General features: G+C 54.7%; 1 protein-coding gene across 2 annotated transcripts in view; it reads left to right on the forward strand.

The window, feature by feature from the left end:
- RASSF5 (Ras association domain family member 5) overlaps positions 1–17,755 on the forward strand; it is a 66,333-nt gene that overhangs the window by 45,581 nt on the left and 2,997 nt on the right. For both annotated transcript variants that reach the window (XM_059145298.1, XM_059145299.1), the window contains 3 exons: positions 14,420–14,533; positions 15,800–16,097; positions 16,562–16,677. In XM_059145298.1, the coding sequence (XP_059001281.1) occupies positions 14,420–14,533; positions 15,800–16,097; positions 16,562–16,677 (528 nt within the window). The remainder of the gene's footprint in view (positions 1–14,419; positions 14,534–15,799; positions 16,098–16,561; positions 16,678–17,755) is intronic.

Below are 17,755 nucleotides of genomic sequence, written 5' to 3' on the forward strand. Positions count from 1 at the left end.
AGACCACACAGGCAGAATCGCCCTTGCTATCAAGCCGAAAGATGGGCACATTCAATGAGGTTGTATGTGAAAGAGGGTTAGTCAAGGGCGAGGCCTCCGCCCCACGTTTGTCCAACTCCAAAACACATGTTCTTTCCACTGCACACATGGCACCTTGGGTGAGAGTCAAGTTTGAAAATCTCCAGAGGAGCTCCAGCCTCCTGCCTCAAGCGCTGGTGACTGGCTCTAGGCAGCGGGGGTTCTCATTCAGCCTGCTCCCTGGTGCTGAAATCCAGGTCCCTTTTCCTGCTCTGGTCTGGGGAAATCTGGGCCCCCAGCCTCACCATTGCATCAGCTTCCAGCTGGGGAGCCCCTCCTCGTCCTTCTCATCGCCTGGCTGTCGCTGGTGTGGAGAGTGGCATTGAGTGGTCCCCCAGGGCTGTGGTGGGGATGGCGGGCACGCAGGTGTGCAGGGCACTGGCCTTGCCTTGGGGCTCGAGAGGCAGGTCCTCTGTTGACAGAAACATGTGGAGAGGCGGTAGGTGTGGCCGATCACCACATTCACACACGGCGGGGAAAGTGTGGGTTCCTGAGGCCAGAGTGGCAGCTGGTGGATCTGGGGTGTCTGGAGATCATGTCCACATGCGCTCACTTCTCTGTGCGCCCCAAACGCCAGTGCTGATGGGCTGAAATGTTCCGGACGAGGGGCCACATCTTGGTCATCATTGTGTCCTTGGCACGGAGGAGGGACATGAAGCAGGTTTGATAAAGGAAGAGCGGGCTTGGAGCTTCCCTGCAAACAGAGCATCCTGAGAAGCCACAGGGACTCGCCGGGGGGCACAGGCACAAGCTCCTCAGAGCACACGGTGTGTGAAAGCTGATCTCCGGACTGTTCTAAAGGGAAGCTGGCTAAGATTCCGGACGTGGAATCAATGGATTTTTCCAGTAACTCTGAAAAGAAAAATCTCACTGAGTGAGCAGAAAATGCAAGGACAACTTTCCAAACATAGAGCAGCTCTCTCGTCCCATCTGTGATTGCTCAGCTGTTTGCCCTGGAGGATGAGGGCAGGCAGGACTGGGTCACTAAGCAACGGAGCCCTGGCACCTGCTGGCAGGATTTGGCCTGGTCCTTCCTCAAGAGGGGCCTGGCGGCAGCAGGGACAAGAGCTCATGCCCAGGGGCTCGTGTGAGGAGGCGGGAGAGCCTCCTATGACAGGTTTCTCCGGCTGCCTTTCCGCCATGGAGAGGGGCAGGTTCAGGGGGAGGAACAAACGCACTTCTTGTTTGTCTTCATTTCCCAGTTAAATTCTGAGCAGGGCCCCGGTTGGACAGTCCCAGTAGTCTGAGCATCCTCTGTGGGCCCAGGTGGAGTGGGAAGGGGGCTGCTCAAGGGACCCAGGCCCTTAAGTGAGCCCATTATGGGGCCTGGGAACCCAGACCACAAGCCTTTGCCATATGTACCTCGGGAAGAATGCTCACTGCTCCAGGACTCACTCTCAGTCTTCTGGGATAATAAAGGCCATTTCGAGAAATGCAGATGGGTGATGAATTTTGATGTGGCGAAGTGGGGTTCATGATTAGGGCGTGTTGAAGCATAAAGCTAGGGTCTGCTGGGAGATGGTCAGAATGTATAATAGTGGCAGTGAATTATCGGGCCTTGACGTGTGGCATGCCCTGTCCTAAGTGCTTTCCATCGAATAATGGGGAAACTGAGGATTCAGGATTTGGGCCCAACTCTGATGCCAAAACTCTTAGGCCCTAAGCCGTACTGCTTTTCTGAAAGCTCTTTCCAGAATTTTCCTAGCTGAAACTCTGGCCATGAGGCTCGGAGTTGCCCACCAACGCAACCCCGCATCGGCAGTGTCCATCCTGGAGGCTCTGAGGATGGCGCCCTTTGCCAGGCTGTTTGGGAGCCGGAGGAAACCAAATGTCCCTGCCCCTGAGTCTTTGTGACACAGCCAGAGGACACACACTGGAGAAGACTCAGAGTTACCTAACAACCCACTGAGACATGTTTCAATGTTCCCTGTTGGTCCCCAGGCAGCAGCGTGGGGTGGGGTTCACAGGGCAGGCAGCACTGTGACAAGAGGACGTATGTGGGCTGCTGCAGAAGCCCCAGCATCCCTCCCCCTACCCTGGGCTTGCAAAGCCCAGGGCACAGGTGGGGTTTCCAGGGAGAGGGAGCCAGGGTGACTGCCCTCCTTTCTATAGGGCAATGCAGGCCGGTGTCCTGGCTGCTGGCACAAGTCCCTGTGAGGGTGGGCAGCACGGCTGTTCTGGGCCCTGGGTACCAGCTCCCTGGGTCGCTCTCCACTGCTGAGTCAGATGAGTCCTCTGGGGAGCTCTGCAGGGAGCTCCAGCCCAGCTGAAGCTGGCCCGTGGAGGGGGGGGGTCCTGCAGCCCGGGTGCCCACGTCCCCGACAGCCCAAGAGAGGTCCTGGAGTTAGAGCACACAAGCTGGGTTTCTAAAGCCGCCCCCTCTCACGGCCTTGGGACACTGATGCTTTGACTCTGTGCTCTCAGAGCACATGGATTGTTCACGAAGCTGAGGAAGCCTTCTTCAGAGTGTTCTTGTGCAGGGAGGTCCGGTGTGTGAGAGAGAGGGCGCGGTTTGGGGGTGGGGATGGGTGCCCTGAAGGCCAGCCTCTTCCCAGCTCCCAGCTGGGTGACTTTGAGAGAGTGCCATGGCTCTGCGGCCTGCAGAAGAAAGAAGACACGGAAAGAAAGAAGTGTTTCCCCAAATATTCCTTTTGTGGATGCATCTGTTTCCCGACGGGGTTGGGGGTGGGGGGAAGAAGCTGGAAAGCCAAACGTAGTTCCTTGACCTTGACCGGCCATGCCAGGTTGGAGGGAGAGTGCCTGAGGCAGGCTGGGGAGTCCCCGGGCATTGAGTCATCTAACAACTCTGGTTGCTCCAGAATGCGGCTGCCTCAGCCACTTCATCTCCGGGCCCCTTCTAGATCTCTGAGCCCAGGCTTCCGTGTGCCTGAGCCCCTCTCTGGAGAGGCCCCTGGGAAGCTCTGAGACCCTCCCCTTGCTGTAGAGCTCCTCTGAGTTGGGCTGGGCTGTTCAAGTCAGCCGGAGGATCCAGTGACTTCTTCGTGCGTGCAGGACAGTGGCCGGGGCCCAGGAAAAGAGCCGACCCCCAGAGGATGAGGGCCCACCTTGCTCTCAAGTAGGCTGGACTGCTCACTTGCCTGGACGGCAGAAATTATGGGACACCCCAGCTATACTGGAACCAGATGAAGCCAGCTGGCTACGAGGCCTCCTGTTGCCCCGCCCTTGGAATCCTCTTTTTCTTTAATTCTGATAAAATATACCTTACAGAACATTTACTGTTTTAACCCTTTTTAAGTATAGAGATCTGTGATGCTAAGTACATTGCCTGTGCTGTGTGCTAATCCCACCACCATCTCCAGAATATTTCCATCTTCTCCGCCAAAGCTCTGTCCCCATTACCAGCACCTCCCCACCCCCTCTCCCCACAGCCAGCCCCAGTCTACTTTCTGCCCCTGGGAATTTGACGACTCGAGGGACCTCCTCTAATTAGAATCATACAGTCTGTCCTTTGGTGCCTGGCTTATTTCCCTCAGTGTGATGTCTTCAGGGTTCCTCCCTGTAGCAGGTGCCACGGTTTCCTTCTTTTTAGGGGTGCATAATATTCCATTGCCTGTCTACACCAACTTGGTTCACCTATCCATCCATCGGGGCTTGCTTCCATTTTTTGGTCATTGTGAAGAATGCTGCTGTCAGCAGGAATGTGCAAATACCCGTCGGAGTTTTTGTTCTTACTTCTTGTAGGTATCAACCCAGAAGTAGCCTTGCTGGATAATCTGGTGATTCTTCCCGTTTAATCTTTCGAGGACTTGGTGGTCCGTTTACGAGGTGGCTTTGCCATTTCACCAGCAATGCCCAGGGCTCCAGTTGTCTCCGTGATCTTGCCCATACCTGCTGTTTTCTTTGTTTTTGATGATGGCCATCCCAATAAGTACGAGGTGGCCTCTCATTGTGGTTTTGATTTGCATATCCCTAATGATGAGTGATGTTGAGCCTCTTTCCGTGTGCTTATTGGCCATCTTTTTATCTTTGGAGAAATGTCTATTCCAGTCTTTTGTCCATTTCTAAAATGGGGTCTCTTTGTTGTTTTTGTTGGATTGCTGGGATTCTTTATATATTCTGGCTAGTGATCCTTTGTCAGACATGTGGTTTACAGTGGAATCCTCTTTAAATTGGTTCTGAAAGAGCAGCATTCAGGCTTCGGAGAGACTGGAGCCTGGCACGGGGTTTTGGACCCACTCTGTCGTGCTGCCCACCATCATTCCTGACTCACCCCACAGTGCTCTCTGGTTCTGGGTGCCCTGGGGACACAGAGATGGGAAAGGTACAATCCCTGGTTTTGGAGTCAAACTAAGGGGTCAGGGAGATGGAAAGGGGGCTGACCTATGTGAGGCTGGGTGAGGGGAGAGGAACTAGGATGGAAATCCCGTAAGGAGAACTGACATGGAGAAAGACCTTCACGTGCCCTAGAAACTCTCAGGGCATCAGAAAATGCCCCAAGGGAAAAGTTCTGTGGCCGTTACAGTAGAATAGGTTGGTGTCACCTGGATTCACAGTTGAGACCTCTGAGCTGGGAGGAAGCTTCCACAAGTCTCAGGGGAGGGAGAGCAGAAAAGGAAGGGGTTTGCATCACCTGCTCTCAGAAACAGGACAGGAGTTTCCTCTGGTTTCTAGCTGTTGTCTCAGAAGTCGATAGGTGCCGTGGACCAGGAACCCTATAGGAGGAGCCTTATACGATTCTAGAACCTTTTACTCTTCCTATATTTATTTTGGGCTTTTATGTGCATGTGTCTGTATGTGTGTATATGTGCGTATATATGTATGTATTTATGTTCATGTGTATATATGTGTGTATATACGTGTGCATGTGTGTATGTCTTATTACTCCTTTATGTTTTATTCAGTTCATTAGGCAAATGGTTGATGAGCTCCTCATGTCTGCCAGGCACTGTTTTGGGCACTGCTGCCGTGATCAGGGCAGGCCCTGTCCGCAGGGAGTCTGCATTCCGTGATCGAGCGGGTCAGCAGAGGCCACCAGGGCCATGTGTCTAGTCCACTGCCAGGCTGTGGGGAATGGGGGTCCGGGGGGAGCGTCAGGAAACCCCCCAAGCAGAATGCATATACAGCTTTCTAGAGAGTGGACGAGCAAACAGTGTCCCTGGGGCCCACAGTCATGAGCTGTGAAGGACAGCGAGGGCCTCCATCTAGGCCTGCGAGGGGGTTCCCAGGACTAGGGTACCAAATCGCTGGTTTGCCCAAGACTGTCCTGACTCTAGCACTGAAGGTCCTGGGTCATAAGAAAACTTTCAGTCCCTGGTCAGCCTGGGACTCAGGAGCTGAGAGCATTGCTGACTTATCCCGAGGCACAGTGGTCTTGGTGTCTGAGGGGCCCACAATTCCTCATGCATCCACAAAAATGGCTTAATTTCTTTTGAAATCAGGAGGGAGAAAAATGAACTCTTGGGTTGAAGAAGTTGCTTCTTCTGTATATATATATATATATATATATATTTTATATCAATGCTATCATAAAGTAACATTTCCCATCTTTTTTTTTTTTTTTTAAAATGGAGGAAGAGGGGCCCAGGGCCCTGACGACAGAAGTACTTAGGACACACAGAGTTGTAACATGGCTCTGGCTGAAGGGCCTGTCAGAAATCAAGGTGAAGGCAGAGGGATCCCATGTTGAGCCAGCCCTACCAACCCGCCATTCCTCAGCCTCACTGGAGAGCTGCCTACTGATGGCGATGGTGGCCACAGTGAAGGTTCACTGGCTACTGTTTATTGGGTGCCTGCTGTGTACGTGCACTAGCTGTTGATTGAGTGCTGGGTGTGTGTGCACTAGTTACTGTTTATTGAGTGCCTGCTGTGTACATGTACTAACTTTATTGAGTGCATGCTGTGTACATTCACTAGCTGTTTATTGAGTGCTTGCTGTGTATGTGCACTGGCTATTATTTATTGAGTGCTAGCTGTTTATTGAGTGCCTGCTGTGTATGTGCACTAGCTGCTGTTTATTGAGTGCGTGCTGTGTACGTGCATTAGCTGTTTATTGAGGTGCCAGCTGTGTACATGCACTAGCTGTTTATTAAGTGCCTGCTGTGTATGTGCAGTGTGCTAAGCACTTCCAGATGTTTGAACTCATTTCATCTCTGTGACAAACATGTAAAGAAATCCTGTTGTTTGCACTTCATAGACAAATCGGAGCCTTGGGAGGACCGACTCGCGTGCATGCACAGACTGAGGTCATGCAGCGGTGGGAGCACTGGGGTCTGGGGATGAGGGGCTGAATCATTTCAGGGACTAAAAGGGATTGTGACTTGTGAGGTGCTGGTCTATCAGTGACTTTATCATGATCCTGAGGCCCTGTAGGTCTGGAACCTGAGTCACCGCCGCTCCAAGGGCAAGGGGCTCTCCCAGCCTCCTGCAGATGGCTGGTGTTCTTTGCCCCAACTCACCCCGGCTGACCCGCCCCTGCTTGTGGGAGGGAGGGACCATGCGCAGGCTCTGGGCCATGCTGGCCCCCTGGGGAGCCCGCTGGTGCACAGCCTTCACCCCTACACGTGGAGATGACGTGGCTGCCTGGAAAGCACCGAGGCTCCGTCAGCCCCATGCTGCCCTGTGCTTCTTAACAGGCCTGTGCCTCTGCCTTCCCTCTGCAGGTGGTCTGTGCACTCCCATGGACCATGGCCCACTGGCTTCCTGTCCCAAGGTGACTTTCACAGCCTCACCCGTGGGCAACTCAATCAGTTACTGTTGACTGACTGTCTGCATGGACCATCTGCTCTAGGGTTTTGTCTTCAGCTTCTTTCCAGTTTCTCAAATCCCACCCCCTTTTTTTCCTGCTCCTCTGTTTCCCACTCCTCCCCCAGAGCAGCTCAAATCCCGAATCCTGCAAGGTTATGCTCGTTCGCATGGCTCCCTGCTGAAACTCCTTCCTTCCTTGCTCTGCTGGGAATAGCCTCCTGGAGAACACAATTGAGGAGTTTCCAACCCTTATTATTTCTGGGATGTTGGCTGGAGCCAGAGAAGAATCTGGAGGAATAAATCCCTTCCCTACCCAGGGTGTGGCTGGGCAGCCATTCCAGAAGACAGGCCCTTCTGCACTTGGGGGAGGGCCCTACAGTGAGGACCCAAGGGGCTTCCTTCTTCCCATCTGCTTGAGGCCATCGAGAAGGGACCAGTGAGCCTTGCATGTGGTCTGGGCATTGAACAGGGCATTTGGTACCCAGCCCAGGCAGAGGGCTGTCTGCCCCTTTGGTTCGGAAGTTCCCAGGTAGGAGGGGCACGTGCGAGGCATCAGGTGTGTGGCGCCCCTGCCGCTCGAGGCCAGCAGGCTATCCTGGAAGGTGTCTGCGGATGGTCCTTCGCTCGCAGCAGAGCCTGACGCTCTCGCCCCTGACATAGGCCTGGAGGTGCTTTCTGTCCAAGGGGCAAAAGAACGGCTGCTGAGAGATTTGCTAAGAGCTGAGAAAGAGGAAATGCAGCAAAGGCTCATGGACACTGGCTTCCGGGGTAGTTTTTGTTTTGTTTTCTTGAGTGGTGTGAGTTAGGAAGGTGTAGACCTCCTTGAGCCTTGGGGACGATTGGAGAAAGCAAGCAGCCGGTACTGAGACCAGTCACGCCACAAACGTGGCTTCCTGATACTGTCTCAGGCCAGTTCTCACCCCTGTGATTCAGACAAGCCAGCTGTCCTCTGAGGGCCCCAACCCCCACCCCACCCCCAATTCTCTGAAATAGAAGAGGAAGCAGTGATGAAAGAAACCACCCTCTCCTCATAGAGCTGCAAAGGCGTCTCACTTCATGATTTCACAGAGGAGGAAACTGAGGCCCTCAGATGGGAAGTAACTTGCGAGAGGTCACAGGTCAGGACGGTCTTGCATTCGTTCTGATCAGGAAGCTGCAAAGAGCTGAGCAGGGCCGGCCGCCAATTGGGAGCCCGCAGCCTGTGCCTTCACATCAGCCCCTTGGGGTGCGGGTCCGTGGGAGTGGCTCCTGGACCTGCCTGCAGTCCGTGGCTCAGCTCTGGGCTGGGCGCCACCCAGGCTGCCCCACCCTGTCCTGGCCACCTCCTTGGAGGTTACAGAGAGCTTGACAGAGCCTCGAAGGGGGTACGAAAGAGGCACAACCATCAGCCATCATATCTGTCTCTCTCCAGGGAACATCTACTTGGGAAGACGGGACTAACACATGTGCCATAAGAATGAAACCAGAAAAGGCAGGTCCAGGTAGATCCAGCTGCTGCCGCACAGGCTGCGAGGACACCTCCACGGGCCTTGTGGGGTGGACGTGTAGGCCAGCAGGTGCAGAGGTCCATCGTACGTGGTAATTGGCAGCTTGGCCACGACAGGAGCCTGAGGCACTGGGGCCACGGGGCTGGGGTTTGGGAGTCTGTCCCCGAGCCGGTGACTGAGCCTGGCCTCCCAGATGCGTCCCTTCCTCAGCCAGCTTGTCGCCTCCCCCGCCGGGAGCCGGGCGCCGGGAGGAAAGCAGGCCCAGGTCCGCTGAAGCCATGAAGCCTCTGGCGACTTGTGCAAGGGGTCATGACAGAGCGAAGTACAGAAGGCCGGTCGGCTGGGGACATGCAGGGACAACACAGCTGTCGATGGGACTCTCCCTCAGGGGCAGGCGGCGCCTAGCACAAAGCCCCGTATTGGCCTTTCTCAGCTTGGGAACTGAAATGGCAGGGATCTCCTGCTTGAGAGCAGAGAAGGAGGAGATCGCCATGGGCAGGGGAAACCTCACGATGCCGGGGAGATGGCGCTCAGGGAGATGGGGGCTCCGCACCCTGAGCGGGAGGGGGCAGACTACGGGTCATGCGCCAGGCACCATAGATAACGTGCTACCGACCCCCGGCCGCGCTCATCCCGGGGCTGTTCCAAGCCATGATGGCAGAGGGATGTAGTTGTAGCCAGGACTGTACGGTCAGCAAAGCCTCGGGTGTTTGCTCCCTGGCGCTGGACGGGAAAAGCGTGCCAGCTGCTAGTGTAGAGTGTGCCACGCTCTGGGGCACAGCGGCCAATCCTGATGGAGTTCTCAAGGAGAGTGAGGCGTGGGCTTGGCTCCTAGGCGTCGGGCTTTGTAGGCCCGGGAGGACAGTCACAGTGTGTGCCTTTGGGTGGCTTTGATGATGTCCGCAATGTGTTTGCCCCGTGCTCTCATTTGGTCTTCCTATCTGTGCATGAATTCTATTAGGCAATGAAGGATTTGTATTTCAAATCGATAGCTGGAACTGAGGACAGAGTCTGAGGCTTGAAGAGGTTATCAGATTTCCGCAAGATCACTTAGTTAGTCTTGGGAGCCAGGCCTCAAACACAGGCTTATGTTCATCCTGTAGGTGTTTTCTGAGCCTCTTAGGCTCTAGGATGCCACGACAGGTAAGACAGGCGCAGGTGTGTCTCCCACAGAACTCAGTCCATGCTGATATCCGAGGCTCACTGCACTGCAATTCCTAGGAAAAAAATAAGTTCTTTCTCCTCCCGCCCCTTCCTTGTAGGCAATGGGGAACCACTGGAGGTTCCTGAGCAAGTGTCTATTGTTTACTTCGTGCTCGGTATGGACATAAGAAGAAACAGAAGTATGGTACAAGTTATTAAGAAAATTCACTCTAGTTGGGAAGACAACTCAAGATAGTTAGTCTACTTGGAGGTTAATACAAATAGATGCATATTTAAGTGCCAGGCAGTATAGTGCTAGCTTTACATGTGGGTAGCTTTAACCTTGCTGGGGCTTGGTTTCCCCATCTGTGAAATGGGCATTCTCATGGACTTGTGGTGAGGATGACACGGACTGAGACAGATCATCATCACCATTGTTCAGGGCAGGAGTGGCCAGAGAGGCCGGGACAGAGAGCAGGACCTCAGGTGGGCAGATGGGAGCAATATGATGAAAGCATCAGGAAAGAAGAAGCAGCTGAGAAGTTTAAGAAGAGGGAGAGTAAAATTTTCAGCAAAAATGAGGTTTGTTTGATTTGGGTCAAAAGACAATGGGCACAAAGTTATCTGAGGTATCAGAGTGTCTGATTCTCCTCAACCTGCTCCTCCCCTGCCCCCGACCCCCACTGCTGCCCTGGGTCCACCTGGGGATACTAGGAACCACAGGACTCATTCGGAGCTGCTTCTTCCACCGTGACCATGTGTCCTTGGTTCGGATGCACAATTTACCAATGTTTGGGTTTCTTCATAAAGTAAAATTCAGCTTGGGGTAAATCGGCTCTGAGGTAGGCCCCAGAGCACATGGGATGGTTCTCTTCATTTTGTTGTTAGGGATATATATGTATATGTTTTAATTAATTAATTAATTAATTAAGAGAGAGAGAGAGCGGGCACGTGCACATATGACTGGCAAGGCGGGGTAGACAGAGGTGGGGGGGGGGGAGTCCCCGTACTGAGTGCGGAGCCTGATACGGGGCTCAGTTTGGGGCTTGATCTTACGGACCTGGAGATCCTGACCTGAGCCCAAATCAAGAGTCGATGCTTAAGGGACACAGCTACGCAGGAGCCCCAAAGATATTTTTAATAGAGAAGTTTGGGGCTCACTCTCAGGGGAGCTTGGACTCCTAGCACCCAGGCTCTTCACGTGGCTGTATCCTAATACCCTTGAGCCCTGAGAGGCAACACAGCCCCTTCCGTAGCTCCAGATGGCAGAGCACACACCTCTTTTCCACCAGCACCCTCATTTGCCAGCCGCCATGGGCACAGCTAGACCATCTGGCACCAGTGCCGGGGGCTCAGAGCAGGTGTGTTCCATGCCAGGTGCCCTGAGAGACATAGACCCCCAAGGAGAGACACATCCGTGGCCAAGGCCAGTGTTTGTGAAACCCTAACAGAGTGAGTTCCCTGTTCTTTCTCCATCTCGGGCCACCCTGAGAGATACAACTCTATGTTTCTGGCTCTGTACCCATGGACAGAAACAAATCTTTCACTTTGAGGACATGAAAATCTGACAGGTGAATAAGAATTGAGGTCTTTGCCTTACACTCTGAAGACGACTCTATTGGTGTTGATCTTGTTCAGCCTAAACCTTGGCGGAACCCTACACCACACATCAGAAGCTCGGAGACGGAGCCCAAGCAGGGTTTCTAGAGATCCCCTAGATGATTCCATGTGGAGCTGAGTTGAAGAACCACTGGCCTAGATTTTGTGCCATCCCTGGGAGGGGAAAGGATTAGTGGGTGCTTGTGACTGACTCGCTGGCTGACTGGCTGGCCCACTTTGCAGGTGATTCATGCAATCCACCCGTCAGATCTTGTCTGCCAGAGGTGGTGTGGGCAGCAGCCATGTCAGCCCTGGGGGCTGACGTTCCAGCCTGGGGGACTTTGCCTGTTGGCCACACAGGGCTCCTGGCACCCCCAGATGGGGTGGTGGAATCAGGACAGCCATCTTCTGCGTCAGTCCTGGAAGGGGTAGCCTCCGATGTTCGCGTCACTTCCCCAGGTTTGTGGTGGGCAAGGGGAAGGAACAGATGAGTTATCTGCTGAAGAGAAGGGGAACAGGAAGAAGAAACCTCTAGTTACAGCCGCTGTGACTATTGCTGTATACAAACCCAGGCCTGGAATAATCGACTTTTGAAAGCCGTGAACCAGCTGCCTTTTCTTATAGGGAAATGGCTGTAGTTCAGTTGGAAACTATGAGAGGAGAACTTCCCAGAACTTCTAGAGTTTCCTGTCCATCATTTATTTTATTTTATTTTATTTTATTAATTTGTTTAGTAGATGATTATGAGAAAGCTGTCAGCCCCTGAGGAGGGGAGAGCCTGTGTGTCTCAGAGATGGATAGGATGGACCACAGAGTAGGAACCAGATAACTAGTCTGTGTGACTGGCAGCTCCCACGGTTGGGCCACGGCCAGGCACACGTGGTCCCACAGAGATGGTCCAGGTATGGGGAAGGGCAGGGTTGGGAGGGCTTCCGGGGAGGTACGTGTCCCTGGGAATGGACTGTGGGAACAGATGAGCTCCCTCTGAGGCTCCCCGGATTGATGCTTTGCCAGTGAATGAAGATACTGCCTGAGGCTCACATCTGTTGTTGCTTACCTCAGGCAAGCAGGAGAACCCCTGGGCTGTGTGCTGCCCCTTGGGGCGCTTGGATGGTCCAGTTCTAGGGCCCGAAGGGCATGCAGGGAAAGGATGGCTCCCTCATGCCACCCGAGAGAGTAGAAGGCCGTCCTTGGTGGCTTTGTTGGTGACATGGTACCCTGGGTCCTGAGTTCTTTGGGGGCCTGACCCATTGATCTGATAAACCATGGACGAATGTTTCACAGGTCCCGTCATTGATGGGCCTTCGTTTGGCAGCTGCAACCCTGGCCCTCATGGACTGGCATGGGATTTCAGTGATCGTTATGGGAGTGGCAGAAGCGCCGTCCTAGAGTGCCCGGTGGTGGATTGAGAAAAACATGGGCTCCACACTTGGATGGACTCTGTTCCAGGCTCTACTCAGAGGCTTGCTAGCAGTGGGACCACAAGTGTGTTCCGTAACCTCTCCAGGCCTCAGCTTTGTAATCTGTGAAATGGGAGTGACGGAGGTGGTAACGCGAGACAGGGTATGTGAGAGCACGGAGCGCAGCGCTGGTCCCTCAGATCTCTGAGGAAGAGGACTGGAGCAGACAGGCCAAGGCAAGAGGCTGGGATGGAAAAGGGCTGTCGGCTTATCTCCATGCAGAGGGGTGGGCGGTGGGCGTTGGGAGGCCACACCGGCTCTCTGGGGCAGCCTCAGAGTCGGCCACGTTATCTGCTGTGTGAGGTCGGAAAGTGAGAGGAGGCCGCGCAGGCATCGTGCTGAGCGTGCCCTCTCCTCCCGCGGCTTGCTGACTGCTGACGGGAGGCACTGCAGGGACAGGCTCCAGTGAGCGGGGGGGGGGGCTTTGTGTTCCACTGGGTGCTGGGGTCCTGACAGGACGACCGTGAAATCCTCCAGCCGAGCCACACCCCTCCAGGAAGGTGCTGGGTGGTGGCAGGGAGGCAGCCAGAAGAACACAGGGGCCCCGCCTCTCTGGGCCTCAGTTTCCTCATTTGCCAAAGGAGGATCCTGACTCGAGTCTTGAGTCTGCTCGATTTCTAAAATCAGATGAATTCTGGGCAGGTTTTTACCAACGTATTTGTTTCCCCAAACCGTGGCCCCCGCACCCCCGGCCACACACGGGCAGCCTGAAGACATCATCAGGAAGGTGGGCGGTGGTGACGAGGAGGGAAAGGCAAGGAACTGATCAGGGGACAGAGTCGCTTAGACCCCAGAACTCACCCTGCAGCGCGAAGAGCGATGACCTCCATCCCCTTCCTCAGCCTTCTTCTTCCCTCACGCTTCCCTGGGGTTGGCGGCGGGCACAGGAGAACCCCTGGGAAGAACACAGCAGAACAGTCTGGAATTTCCTTGTAGGTCTGCACCTGCAGACTCAGGGCTTTAGGCAAGTTACTGAGCTCCTCTGAGTCCCGGTCGTCTCACCTGAAAATGTAGGTAATAATCTCCACCTCACAGCGTCTTGGTTCGTGAGGATTAAAGGAGACGGTGCGTGCCATATTCTGGCACAGGGGAGGTGCTGAGTGGATGCTCTTGTCCCCGTTCCCCGGGAGGGGAGGCTGAGTCTCTCAGTTATTGTAGAAGGACGACCCCTGGCTCCTTCCGGTTCATTCATGCATTTGACAAATACATAAAGTTGACCCCTTGAGCAACTTGGGGGTTGGGGGCTCTGACCCCCTGCACAGTCAAAAATCTGAGGCTAGTTTTTGACAGCTCCCAGACTTAACCGCTAATAACAGTCTGCTGTTGCCCAGAAGACTTACGAATAACATGAACAGGCGATGAACACAACTTTGCATGTCATACGCGTTATATGCTGCACTCTTACACTAAAGTAAGCTAGAGAAAAGAAAATGTTATTAAGAAAATCATAAGGAGGAGCACCTGGGTGCCCAGTTGGTTGAGCGTCCGACTCTTGATTTCGGCTCAGGTCATGATCTCGAGGTGGCAGGATTGAGCCCTGAGCCTGGCATTTCTCTATTCCCACAGCATCTAAATGCAGTCTTGTCCCTAGTAACCCTAAATAAGCAAATGCTGTTCTGCTGATGGACTGAATTCATCATCCGTGCTTGCGTGCTGGGCACGTTCATATTAGTCTCTCAGCGAGCCCAAGGGGTAGACCTTGTTCCCATTTCACAGGTGAGGAGACTTGGAGATTTAAGTCACTGACCCAGAGCCGCTGGGCTTCCCAGGGGCACCACTGGGATTTGATCTCTGATTCTTCTCACCCTGCACCCAGGAGATTAGTTTTCACTGTGGGACTGGTGCTCCCTTCTTCTTGGTCAGGGAGGTCTTTGGGAGGGTGTGATCCTCCCCTTTCTCATAATGAGCACCACTGCGTACCCACTGTCACTTCTGTGTCTGTTCCAGAATGTCTGTAAACCCGCCGAGGAGGCCACGCAGCGGCCGCCCACACTGCAGGAGATCAAGCAGAAGATTGACAGCTACAACACCCGGGAGAAGAACTGCCTGGGCATGAAGCTGGTGCGTGCGGGGGGCCTGCCCGCCTGCCCCCACCTGGCCCCGGCCACCTCTTCCACTGGGGCTCCTCTGTTCTCCCTCTGGATTCTGGGGCGGCCCCTCCCCTTTCTTCAGTCCTGGGGAGGCCTAGGGGCTTGTGGGAGGCTGTCGGGGACCCCCCCCCCCCACCCCTGTGTGCTGCAGGGAAACAGAATGGACTTTAGATAAGATCCAGGTCCATCTCTGGCTCTTCCCCTTTTTCTGCTTTGGGAAACCCTTTTAACCTCCCTGGGCTTTGGAGTAAAATAGTGGTCAGAGCTGTTGTGGGAATTAAGTAAGGTACAAAGACCTCAATAACTGGTATTGCTTGGCCCCCAGGAAGGCTTTATTATTATTATTTTTTTAAAGATTTTATTTATTTATTTGACAGACAGAGATCACAAGTAGGCAGAGAGGCAGGCAGAGAGAGAGAGAGAGAGAGAGAGAGAAGCAGGCTTCCTGCGGAGCAGGGAGCCCGATGCGGGGCTCGATCCCAGGACCCTGAGATCATGACCCGAGCCGAAGGCAGCAGCCCAAACCACTGTGCCACCCAGGCGCCCCCCAGGAAGGCTTTATAAGAGGGAGTTCCCAGCTCCTGTCCTCTCCCTTTTCTTGTCTGTGTCCCGGGGAAGCTTCCGGAGACTGCGGAGCTCTGAGAGGGGAGGCACCAACTCTGCGGGGCTTCCAAAGGCCGTAAGCAGCCGGAAAGGGAGAATGTAGAAGATCCCTGCCCCCTGCTGGTCGCTGCTAGCAACTGGCTCTCTGGGGCTTCAGCCCAATGGGGCACTAGAAAACCCAGTCTCCCCTGGTCCTGGGCTTAAGCCTTGCAGACTGCTGGGTTTTGGAAAGAGATGCAGAAGGAAATGCAGTGGGCTCATTTTCCAAGGACCTCATTACGGAGCTTTCCTGCTCCTCCTTGGTTTGGAGGGACAAACCCTGCCTCCTAGGAACAGGGACTCAGAAAAGGTAAGGGACTGGGACAGGGAGCCTGAGCCCTGGGAGGGCAAGCTCCTCCTGTCCTCTTGCATTGCTGGATACTGCAAGCCTTTTCCTGGCCCTATGCAGGGTGGGCAGGGGGACATTGTCTCTGCCCTCCAGCACCCCCAGGTCGGCAGAGACAGGAACAACTTGGGGAGACAGGTCGGGGACTGACTGGGATGGCACTGCTATTAGGAAAGGCCTCTGCAAACCGTGACTCCCCCACCCCCGCCCTGACCCAGCCTGACCCATAGCACATCCCCTGCTCCGCAGAGTGAAGATGGCACCTACACGGGTTTCATCAAAGTGCATTTGAAACTCCGGCGGCCGGTGACGGTGCCTGCTGGCATCCGGCCCCAGTCTATCTATGACGCCATCAAGGAAGTGGACCTGGCGGCCACCACCGACAAGCGGACGTCCTTCTACCTGCCGCTCGATGCCATCAAGCAGCTACACATCAGCAGCACCACCACGGTCAGCGAGGTCATCCAGGGGCTGCTCAAGAAGTTCATGGTTGTGGACAATCCCCAGAAGTTTGCACTTTTTAAGCGGATACACAAGGACGGGCAAGGTATGCAAGGGCGAGCTCCCGGTCCGAAACCATCTCCCCCGCTACAGGCCTGGCAGACTTGGTGCGGAGGAGGACTGGGCTTCCCTGGGGCGCCACTGTCCAGCCGCGCGGCAGAGAGCTGGCCGGGAAGCTCATGCCTGCTCCCCGCGCCCCTCACTTTATATGTGACTACAGGAAAACCACACCCCGGGCTCCCACTTCCTTATCTGTAGAAGGGGAGAGAAACCGCCCGCCGTTCCTAATCTTTGTGGTGATGCGAATGGAAACACGCTTCAAACTCTGGGCAGACATCAAAGATAAAAGGGCATTCCCTATTCATGTCAGGTTCATCTCATTAGGTTGAAAGGATGGTTACTTCCGGTCATGACCTTCCCGTGTCTGCATTTCCGCGCCTGTCCCACCTACACTGAGTCCCTGACCCTCTTTTCCGAGACGCGCCTCCAGGTCCCTCTCTTGCTTTGCAGTGCTCTTCCAGAAACTCTCTGTTGCCGATTGCCCTCTCTACCTGCGCTTGCTCGCCGGGCCTGACAATGACGTCCTCAGCTTCGTGCTCAAGGAGAATGAAACTGGAGAGGTGGAGGTGGGTCTGGGCCCCTTTGCGCGGTGCAAAAGCCCAGCCCTCAGGGCACCCTGGCTGGGTGCTGGTGGGCATCGTCCTCACCACCGGCATGGGTGGGGGCCTTGTGGCAGCCGCGGAGGCAGCTGGGAAAATGTCCTGGGGAAGTTGAGCCTGGGGCAGTGCCGGGCTGCGGAGTTCAGCGTCTAAAGCCGGGATTGTAAGCATCCTGGGGGAGCAAGTCAGGGCCTGTGTCTGGCAAGGCCTGTGGAAAGAAAGGATTTCGTGTGCTTTTTTTTTTTTTTTTTTTTTCTGAAAAGCCGGGGTGGAGGGACACTGAGAAAGGCCCATGTCCCGGCCGGGGTTGTTTCGCTCCAGGATGGTTGAGGTCCAGCCAGCTCCATCTCTGGCCTCCACTGGATACAGAGATTTTGGAGCCATTTGTCTCTTCCCGGTGCGTAAAAACTGGCCCTTTTCCTCAAAGCGCCGCTCATCGGAGTCCAGTCCAGTGGCACGGAATCGGGTGAAATCAGGCTGGTGTTCCCTGTGGCCTGGGATCCTGGGGCTCAGGAGTCACGGAGGAGTGACTGAGGCCAGGCGTTTGCCACTCTGTGGTCAGCGGAGGCCTATGGTTTGGGGCAACAATCTTGCAGGTCACTCGGCGGTCTGGGGGATCCAGGCAGTTCGGGGCCCTGTTCCTTCTCCCTGCTTCAGTCAGGCAGCTCTGCTTCATCTGATTTACACGTTAGAGTGTGTAAGAGTTTGTTCGGGAAAAAGTACTCTGCTGACAGTGTTTGGACGCTGCTGGCCCAGTGCAGACCTCTGGGGCCTGGGAGTTTACAGACCAGGCCCTAATTCCCTTTCTGCTGCTGCCAGCTCTGTAGCCACAGCTGTACCTCCTCCTGTCTGTGGACTTCAGTCTTCTCCATTATGCAATGGGGGGATTAAACTAGATAAACCTTAATATCCTTTTGTGCTCAAAATCCCTGGCTCCACGGGTGGTGGGGGAATTGGTGAGGGGTGGGGGCGGGGGTGGGGGCTCTGCTCCTGGGTCAGTCTGAGAGTGGTCAGGTCCCACTTGGGCAGGCCAGGGCCAACAGGG

This window comes from Mustela lutreola, chromosome 14 (genome assembly GCF_030435805.1).
Source record: "Mustela lutreola isolate mMusLut2 chromosome 14, mMusLut2.pri, whole genome shotgun sequence".
Taxonomy (NCBI): domain Eukaryota; kingdom Metazoa; phylum Chordata; class Mammalia; order Carnivora; family Mustelidae; genus Mustela; species Mustela lutreola.